This window comes from Antennarius striatus, chromosome 2 (assembly GCF_040054535.1).
Source record: "Antennarius striatus isolate MH-2024 chromosome 2, ASM4005453v1, whole genome shotgun sequence".
In the NCBI taxonomy this organism is placed as follows: Eukaryota; Metazoa; Chordata; class Actinopteri; order Lophiiformes; family Antennariidae; genus Antennarius; species Antennarius striatus.
The window spans coordinates 25,529,501-25,539,438 of record NC_090777.1 but is presented as its reverse complement, the minus strand read 5'-3'; the positions used below and the strand labels follow the sequence as shown (position 1 = coordinate 25,539,438).

Sequence of the window (9,938 nt, the reverse complement as noted above, 5' to 3'; positions counted from 1 at the left end):
TTTCTCCTCAGATCCACTAGAAAATTTCCTCTGGGCTCCAGAAGGATCCAGGAATGATCTGGAACCGGATCTCAGTGGACTATGAGGTCTGCTTTCGAAGCCCAGAAGGTCCAGTTTGCTTTGATGGCTCCACAGAACAAAACCTCAGGACTTCTGGGTCTGATTCTGATGGTTCTGATCGGCTTAAAACATCTTTTTTTTTAAATTATTTAAAAACATGAACCAAAAATGTGGTTTTTTTTAATTGAAATGTCGGTCTCTTCTTCAGCTCAAATACAGAGAGCTTATGACTCCAGCAACCGTATCTGAACAGACCCATTATATTTACAGTATTTACACATTATAACAATTATGACAAGCTCTCCTTTAATTTTAGATTAATTTTTAATTGATTTTCGTCTTAAATGCTGTTTGTAAATAATCATGAATGAGTTCCTTGTGTCACTTTTCCCCTCTTGACGCGATGCTGCCACCTCCTGTTCAAATGAGGTATTACACCTGTAAGTCTCCAAATCCATGACAGCGTCTTGTTAAAATGTCTTCATATAATAATAATAATGATCTATAACTGATCAATGATTGTTCCTGGGAGGGAGAGAAGACAATGGGTTTCTGCAGGCGTGATGACATCATCTGTTGCTCTGTGATGTAACAGTTCACGAATGACCTGCGACCTCACGGCGGGGTGCTCGTTCTCCTCGGATCACCCTGGGATCCAGATTTCTCCCACAGTCCAGATTCATTCAGCGTGTCTGCTGGGAAACGCTCCGGCCCCCCAGGAGGCAAACACAGGTCAAGAAGGTCACGGAACAGCTGAAAATGAGACAATTCCTCACCAGGGGTCTCATGTTCCTCCTCCCTGAAACGCTCCGAGGAAGATCTGCTCCACGTTTAATCGATGAAAATGTCTTCTTTGATTCTATGGAATTGCATTTTATAATTTATTGTTATATCTACACTGTTTAGAATGGAGAATTAAATCTCATAAACACTGAAACAGCTTAATAATTAACAATAAAATGTGATTTACTCTTCTTCCACGCAGTTTTAGACCTTCTTTTCCATTAACGTTGAAACAAATATCAAAAATAAAAGACAGGTTTCAGTTTAAATCTCCTTTATGGACTGAAATCATAATTATAAATGTTCAATACAAGCACAAGAAGACCATCTAAAAAAAAAATCCCAAAGGATAAGAAGGAACCGTAAGTCACAAGTGATGAGTGGCTGCTGAGGAGGGATGGTGCGTTCAGGGACGGAGGGACGGTGCATTCAGGAACAGGATTCTCACAGTTTGTGCAGCCATTCAGGAAATAATCAGCGGATTAAAGGTCACATGTTGGGATTACATAGAATTTAACCTTCGGGACTCAGCAGCAGGAAACATTTTCCATTCAGGGTCACTGGAGACAGAGAGCACGCCACAGCCAGATGCTGCCTTCAGGGTCCTCGGGGGTTTTTCACTCTGATGACAGAATGACATCTTTTATAAAAGATTATTTTGATCATTTGTGGAATTCTTTACGGGTTTTTTTTTTCATGTAAATTGGACAAAGCTCAAAACATTCTCATCATTTCATCTCTTGTCCTTTTTGTTTGTGTGGATGAAAGTGAATTTGTCTAAAGAACTGAACTAAACTCCTGAACCTGAACATGAAATAAAAACCAGAAATAAACACTGTATAAATGTACACATCCATCTTTTCTTCATCCCGAACCTCCTCCTCCTCCTCCTCCTCCTGTTTCTACATCCTTCCCGGTCCGACAGCGTCAGTCGTCCATGTCTCTGCTGTCGGACCCCAGGGGGAACAGCATGTCGCTCTCCAGGGACAAGTTGCTCCCCAGGCCGGCCATCTGGCTTCTCAACAGGAAGTGCGTCCTCCTCTGGAGCAACCTCTGCTGCTCCTGCTTCAGCTCCACGTAGGACCGCGAGAAGGTGTGGAAGATGGAGGTGACGGGGAAGGCCATGAGCAGGATCCCGCTCAGGATGCTGCTCAGAGCCACCACCTGACCCGGGATGCTGCGCGGCACCATGTCCCCGTAGCCCACTGTCGTCATGGTGATGACCGCCCACCAGTAGGTGGCGGGGATGCTGGTGAACTCCTGCGTGGCGGCCATCTCGTTCTCGATCAAGTAGAGCAAAGGGGAATACAGCGCGATGGCCACGCAGAGGAAGAGGAGGAGCAGCCCGAACTCCCGCGTGCAGCGGCGCGCCGTCAGACCCAACGTCTGGAGGCCCAGCGAGTGGCGAGCCAGACGCATCACGTAGAGGATCCGCAGGGCTCTGAGGACGCGCAGCACCAGGCCCACCTTGTCCAGGTAGCTGCTGCCGGAGCCCAGGCGCTTCTCGCCTTTGGAGGTGCTGTCCACCAGCAGGGTGATGTAGTACGGCAGGATGGCCACCACGTCGATCAGGTTCAGCGGCTGCCGCAGGAACGTCAGCTTGCTGCGGTCCTGGATGAAGCGCAGGGTGAACTCCAGCGAGAACCAGGCCACGCACACCGTCTCCACGATGAAGATGTTGTAGCACATCCGGGAGCAAGTGCCCTGGAGGAGAGACGCGTGTGAGTGAGGGCTGTGGCCACTAGAGGGAGACATTTTGCCGTGTGATTGAGGGCTGTGGCCACTAGAGGGAGACATTTACACTGTGGAAGCAGGTTCTGAGCAGGAGAAGCTGCTGAAGAAGGAAAGCTGTAACCTCAATTCAATTAAGAAAAACTTTATTTATCCCCAAAGGACAACTGGAAGCACATAAAGCAGGATTGGTGTAAAAATGTAAATGTACAGTGTAAACATAAACAGTGTAAAAACATAAACTTCTTCTATAAACATAAATAATAATTATATAATCAAATAAATAACATAAAGACATTGTTTATGTTAAATATTAATTCAAAACCTAGTTAGTTAGTTAGTTAGTTAGTTAGTTAGTTAGTTAGGTAGACGGCCTTCTCCTAGATTTGACAAGATGTTTAATTTTGCTTTTTAATAAAGTTTCATTGAAGTTTTCTACTCACCGCCTCCTCCTCCTCCCTCATGGCGGGCATGGTGCTGATGGACAGGTTGACGGCGGTGATGGTGACGAACAGCACTGACAGACAAGCGAAGATCTTGCCGGGGAGGCCGGAGTGGGGCTTCTCCACCATGTCCCTCAGCTTCCCCATGCACCAGGCCAGCCGGGACTCGGCCTCCAGGTGGGGGCTGTCCGCGTCCAGCAGGTCCTCCAGCATCTCCTCCTCCTCCTCCGCCCGCTCCATGGCCTCGAACTCCTCCATGCGCTGCAGCAGACGGCGGCGACAGCACCACTCCAGGCTCTCCTCGGGGACCCCCCAGTAGAGCAGCTCCTCCCTGAAGGACAGGGCGCACATCTCCCTGAGGGAGCGCAGCTTCCCCGCCCGCAGGAAGGTCAGGATGGTCCGGAAGGCACTGGGGTTGCGGTCGAAGAAGAACTCGTTGTGCGTGACGTCGTAGTCGTCGCAGATGCGCATGATGTCGTCAAAGCTGCTGCACAGGTGCAGCCTCCCCAGGCGGGACAGGGGGAAGTCCTCCAGCGTGGTCCATGGCAGCTGGTAGCGCAGCCCCCCCACGTTGATGATGGCGTGGACCTTGCGGGCACTGGACAGCAGCGCGCCGTCCTGGAGGGTGCTGAGGTCAGGGGCAAGTTGCGCCCGCTTGTAGAAGGCGCCCTTCTGGGCCTCCTCCTCCTGCAGGGGAGGGGGGTTGAAGGAGGTGTCGGAGGCACAACTCAGGGCGCTGTAGTCGTAGTCCGAGCCATCGCCCGCCAACAGGGTCATCTTTCCTGGTCTGATCACATCCCTGGGGTCAAGCTGTCACATGACACGGTCACCTGGGAGGGGAGGAGAGTAAGGGTTAAAAAGATCAATTTAACATCATACGTCAATACAGGAGGTCACACCTCCACCCAGCATCTCCTCAGGACCGCCCACGAGTCATGTGACTAAATAATATGAGTCAATCAATGTGGATTCCAGTCTGTCTGCATGATGATCGATCAATACATTGAAAAATAATCTCATTAACCAGCATTAAAGGTTTTATTTGAAGTCCCTTGAGGCCAAAAGGGGCAAAAGGAGCTGCAAACATTTCAAATTCTTTACATAATGAAAATTATGTTATTATTTTATTATGGTTGTTAATTTTTTATGTTGTTAAATAAATATTGTTCACAAAAACTTTAATTGTAATGCAAATTATTTGAGAAGATGCTCTGTGAACAGCCAGAACAATCAAACATGTTTTTTAAATTAGTTGCTAAGCTAGCCGACAGCAGTGCAAACACACGAAAAAATCAATTATTGATTTTTCATTCATTATTTTAAATTTCCTCAAAAGGGCAAACACTTTAACATTTAGATTAACATTTGGCCTGAGGTCCAACACAGTGGATTAAAGTTATTATGATTGCAATATAAGTAGATCTCTCTGAAATGGATCTGAACTTAATCTGAAACGGAGAGATTGAAGCATTCGGAAAGGAAACGTCCCTGATGCACAATTTGCTTCTAATGCAGTTGGGGGTTGTTGTTTTTTTGCTTGTTTTTTGCTTGAATCGCACAAAACAACATGTGAATCCTGCATCCCGTTCTGAAGCTACGATGCGTTCATGACACGTTGGAAATCAGGATAATGGAATGCCCAACTCAACAATATAAGCATAAATACTGCTAACTTGGAGAAAAAAGCATGTCTGGTAAAATTAATACATTACAATGCTTAGAGTTTAATGCGAAGATTGATTCCACTCTCTGGGATATACAATAGCTATAGCCATGGTTAGCTTGGCTTAGCATAGCATAGATACTGCTAGGGACCAGATAAAACAAGCAAGACACTCGTAGGACTGAATATTCTGAAATATTTTCAAAATTTTTCAAATATTTTCAAAAAATTTTCAAATATTTTCAAAAATTTTCAAAAATTTTCAAAAATTTTCAAATCCGACGCCCAGAAAACGACTCCGGCTGCTGTCGGATCACTCGCACATGCTTTTGAAAACTAAAAATACACCTGTGTGTAAACCGCTCTCAGGTGTCACATCAGGCGTTTTTACATTTTCCTTACAGGCGCTGACTGAGGCGTCCCTGCCGGATCACACCGTTAGCGTTAGCGTCAGTGTTAGCGTGGAGCGAATCTTCCCAGCTGCTGCTCAGAGATGTTAGGAGGCGAGGAAGGAAAAGAAGCTGATTACTGGTGTCTGGTGAGGACTTCATGGCCCGTGTCCAAACTAATTTAATCAATTACAGTCATTTGGAAGAGGTCGGTTTGAGCGGTGGAGAATTAAAATGTCAGATGTTGCATTCCGGGTCAGGGGGGAGGCGTCCGCTGCTAAAACGGGCCGGAATGTGTCGCTGAGGGGTCATTAGCCACCTGCACTGTCAGCCTGTGAGCCCATGATTACAGGCAGAACCATCGCTGGAATAACAGCGAAAGGCACCCCCGCCACTCTTCCTGTTTGTTAACCTGCACTACCACCGCCGCTGGGGGGGCGGGGCAGGGGGGAGGGGCATTCAGGAACAAATAGTTAATATTCATCCTGTCATCGCTTCTTCCACAAAGATGATAAATCAGTCGTTAAATGCATCACTCCTCCCTCCCTGTGGCGAAGGTTATCGACACACCCCCAGGGCCTCGCCAGTGTATGTGTGTGTGTGTGTGTGTGTGTGTGTGTGTGTGTGTGTGTGTGTGCCTGTGTAGATTCAATCACTTTTAAACCCTCTAGGCCACATGTGTCAAACTCAAGGCCCGCGGGCCAAATGTGGCCCTTCACATCATTTTATGTGGCCCGTGAAAACATACAAGGTCAGGGGGTCTGAAAATTAATATAAATTTATTTTTTCTGTGAAACTGTAATGTTTGGAACTTAGATTACATTGAGTTACATTTAGTTACATGAAAGCGATCTAAAAGCAAGAAAGATGGCGGAGGATGCTCACCCTCCAGATCGGCTGAGGTCTGGCCTCTGACGATGCCAGCGCTATCACAGCTCAGCCACAGGGCATGTTCTCCAGATTGCGTGGTGACTCACTGGGCTGTGAGTCTCAGCTGCATGCGTTTCCCACAATGCCCTTCAGAAGAGTCTCCGGGGAGCTCAAATACCACCGACGGCGATGGAGACGCTTTTAATACAGCATGATCGCAGACGTAAAAATAAAATGACCCGCGCCGTCAGGTCAAGCAGAACAAACCCAAACAGGAAGTCAAAGGAGGACAGGTGTTTGTGAGGCTGTAGTGTTGCATGGCAACGGTGCTGATCGATCAATAGGAAATCAATAGCGGCGAAGGATACACCCTCCAGATACACAGGTCACACCTTTGGTAAGGAAGGTTGTTAATGGAAGCAGGTCACTGCAAGTAATCCATCATCATCCATCCATCATCCATCCATCCATGCATCCATCCATCCATCCATCCATCCATCCATCCATGCATCCATCCATGCATCCATCCATCCATCCATCCATCAGACATGTAGAACTTCTTTCTCACCTAAAATTATCAAACCATCTATAAGAACAGAACCGGGTCCACCCTTTATGCCTGCTCTCAAGCAGAACCCCAGACATCCAACCATCCATTCATCATCATCCATCTATCCATCAGCAGAACCCCAGACCTCTACCCGGCGGGTCTGTCTATTCCCTGGACAGCTCTGTGCTCTAATGGACTCTGCGAGGGAGACACTTCCAGAAATGGACTCCAAACCACAAGAGTGGCGACGAACCAACTTTCTCTCTCTCTCTCTCTCTGTCTCTCTCTCTGCAATCTGGTTAAACAAACGGTCTGGAACGCCGGAGGCAGTTTTTACCCCAGCGGGAACGGTTGTAAATAAAAGCGCTTCTTTTCTCGTGGAGGTGGGAGGTGTCGGAGCTTCCTGGAAGGAGCTGAGGGTCCGGAGCGCAGCAGAGATGTGGAGATAATGCGCGCCGATAACGAGCTGCGTTTACACCGATGATTGCTTATTGTGCATCCTGTTAATGTCAGCAGCAACACATGCATGTATTGGAAAGAGACTATGCAACCCCCCACCCCCCTCCAACCCCCCATCCCCACATCCCACCTAACCTTTAGTCTTTTCACTTTTTTTCCACGCGTCCCCGACAAGAACAAACACCTCTGTCGTTTTTCTGTCTGCAGTTTATTTCCCAGACGCTCCCTTTGGTACAAATCTGCCCCCTTCTGCACCGCTGAGCCATATCATACCTCACAGCTGACACGTCCCGCCCTCTAAAGCTGCCTGCGTTGCGTGCAGCGGCTGCGGATTCGACCCAATAACCTGTCGGTGCGTAAACATTGGATCGGGCGCGTAAAAGTGCGCGCTCCGCGTGTTTATGCGACTTTCCCCGCAGTCAGACGATCGCTCCGGGGTGTGTAAACACTTTATTTTACCGCAGCCATCTGATTGAAGGGACGTTCAGAAGGATCCGGTCAGTGCCGGTCCACCCTGGGGGGGGGGTGGGGGGGTGGGGTGGTTAAAGAATCAAAGAGGGGTCGAGGGGAGAAAAACGCTCCTAACATTTTGACACCGTGAGAGAGATGGGGTAAATGGAGCAGAAAAACTGCCCCCCCCCCAACACACACACACACACACACACACACACACACACACACACCCCTGGGGATGTTTGATGGAGGCGCGCCTGAAACGAACCTTGTGCACCGTTTGGACCTGCTTTTAATTAAATTGGGACGCGTATCCAGCCTTTGGTTTGTTATCAGTCTGAATCCCCCCCCCCACCCCCCAGGCACCACCTGCCGTAATGAAATTTGCCGACGTGTATCCGGGAGGCGTTAACATAAACACACCTGGGAATATTAGATTGTAATTAGGGTCTCAAGCCTGTGGTGTACAATCACTCAGCCTGTATATGCCGTTGGGGGGGGCATTAGTTCATCTCATTACAATAGTAATTACCTGAGGGGGGGGCACTAACGACCTGTCAGTGATAGTCTTTTGCTTTGACGGCCCACAATGACATCACGGGACATAATATAACGTCTTCAAAGTGACATCATGTTTGGGATGACCCCCTCCCCCCCCATCACACACACACACACACACACACACACACACACACACACACACACACACACACACACACACACACACACACACACACACACACACACACACACACACTCACAAGTTTATTTTAAAACACTTTTTGAAAATGGATTCAATAAAGTCGCCTCATTTTAGAACCATTATGCAGACGCGTTCGCATGTGTGTGTGTGTGTGTGTGTGTGTGTGTGTCGGTCCTGCAGCTCGCCTCTGATGAGATCAGGAACTGTTGACAGCTCCTGACGCCGTCATGCGGCTGCAGCCTGATTTCACACATCCGGTATGCAAATCAGCGTCATCTGTTCCGGACGTTAGAAAACGGGTTGAAAGATTCCAAGTGACTGAATTCCGCTGCTTAAGAGCCGCAGATTCTTCCTGGTTGTTTCGCATGGAGCTGCCCTCTGCCGCGCCGCGTCCACAAACATCCCCCCCTAAATAAAATCTGAGCGTTCCCCTAAATTAAAAAAAAACAACAACCTCCCTCTTGCTCAAATCTGAGGCAGCCGTGACATTTCCAACTTGCTAATGTGAGAGAAAGATGCGTGGCTGCGTGTCACAAACTCTCAAAGTGTGAGGAAGAGTCTGAGGAGGAGTGTGAGGAGGAGAACATACTCACTGCGCTCCTGACGCGGCTCCTCGGCAGCCCGGAGGAGGAAAACGCGCACCGGGGGATTCAGATTCTTCTTCTTCCGATGCGTTCAAGTCCATCCGAGATTCGAGGAGGACGAGGAGCCTCTGTGAAGAGCAACAGGCTGCCTCCCCTCTCCTCCCCTCTCCCTCTCTCTCTCTCCCCCCCCCCCAACTCTCTCCTCCCTCCTCTTTCTCCAGCGCTGACATCAAGTGGGTGTGTCTTTATGCCGAAGCTTTTGAGAGAAATCCATGGCAACCACCATCCAGAGACCCCCACCCACCCACCCACCACCTTTACAGAGAATAATCATCGCCTTTTGATTACAGATTCACACAAAGGTTTATATATGAGGAGGGGTGGGGGGTGGGGGGGGTGGAGGACGCCGTGGGTTGTGCTGAGACTCACCGGGGCGTCCAATTTTAGACAAGTGGTGAGAACTGGGATGATGAGGTATGATGATGATGATGGTGAGGAGGAGGAAGGTTGGGCTCCGGTGGCCCCTGGACTGTTTCATCTGACATCGCAGTGTGCCACAAACCGGACCTCTAATGTCATGTTTCCACCGACCATCACCTGGAAACCGCTTCCTGTGAGGAGGCAGCTGATGATAAAAAAATAAATAATTAAAATAAAAATTAAAATTAAAATTAAAATTAAAATTAAAATTAAAATTAAAATTAAAATTAAAATTAAAAATAATAATAATAATAATAATAATAATAATGATAATAATAATAATAATAATAATGATAATAATAGTGATAATGATAATAATAATAGTGGAGACCAAATGTCTAGATATAAACATGTCAAAAGGTTGAAGAGCAGAAAACACAAAATGCTCTTTGTCCGCTGCCGGTGGAAAAAATTCATCTTTTCATCCTGATGGAATTTTTTTTTTTTTTTTCTTCAACAAAATGAACAAACTAAATGAAACGAGCATCATCTGAACGCAGCATCACCATGATGCAGGAGGTTCTGCAGGAGGTTCTGCTTTAATCGAATGAGTAAGAAAGACATTGTGGAGAAGACAATGGCATGATGGAACAGTGGCATATCTTAATATGAGACCAAGATAAGATTAGATAAGATAACATAAGATTAGATATATTTTATTGATCCCAAACTGGGAAATTTACATGGACTAAATAGAGCTCACAGCCACAGGTCGACTGGGCTGATTCTACTGGGCTGGTTGTATTGGGACGGCTTTTTTATTGGGCTGG

At 47.4% G+C, this 9,938-nt stretch overlaps 1 protein-coding gene across 4 annotated transcripts; it reads right to left on the bottom strand.

The window, feature by feature from the left end:
* Positions 1–1,128: 1,128 nt before the first annotated feature.
* On the bottom strand, positions 1,129–8,842 carry kcng1 (potassium voltage-gated channel, subfamily G, member 1). 4 transcript variants are annotated; one of them, XM_068326060.1, is made up of 3 exons: positions 8,694–8,842; positions 3,018–3,847; positions 1,129–2,584 (listed from the first exon to the last, which is right to left on the bottom strand). In XM_068326060.1, exons 2-3 carry the CDS (start codon positions 3,792–3,794, stop codon positions 1,634–1,636), a joined length of 1,728 nt encoding a protein of 575 aa, XP_068182161.1. In that variant the 5' UTR covers positions 3,795–3,847; positions 8,694–8,842; the 3' UTR covers positions 1,129–1,633. The 4 variants fall into 4 exon arrangements, with proteins under 4 accessions (XP_068182161.1, XP_068182152.1, XP_068182170.1 ...); XM_068326051.1 differs by having other exon boundaries at positions 8,698–8,842; XM_068326069.1 differs by lacking the exon at positions 8,694–8,842 and adding an exon at positions 5,955–6,772.
* Between the last annotated feature and the right edge of the window lie 1,096 nt (positions 8,843–9,938).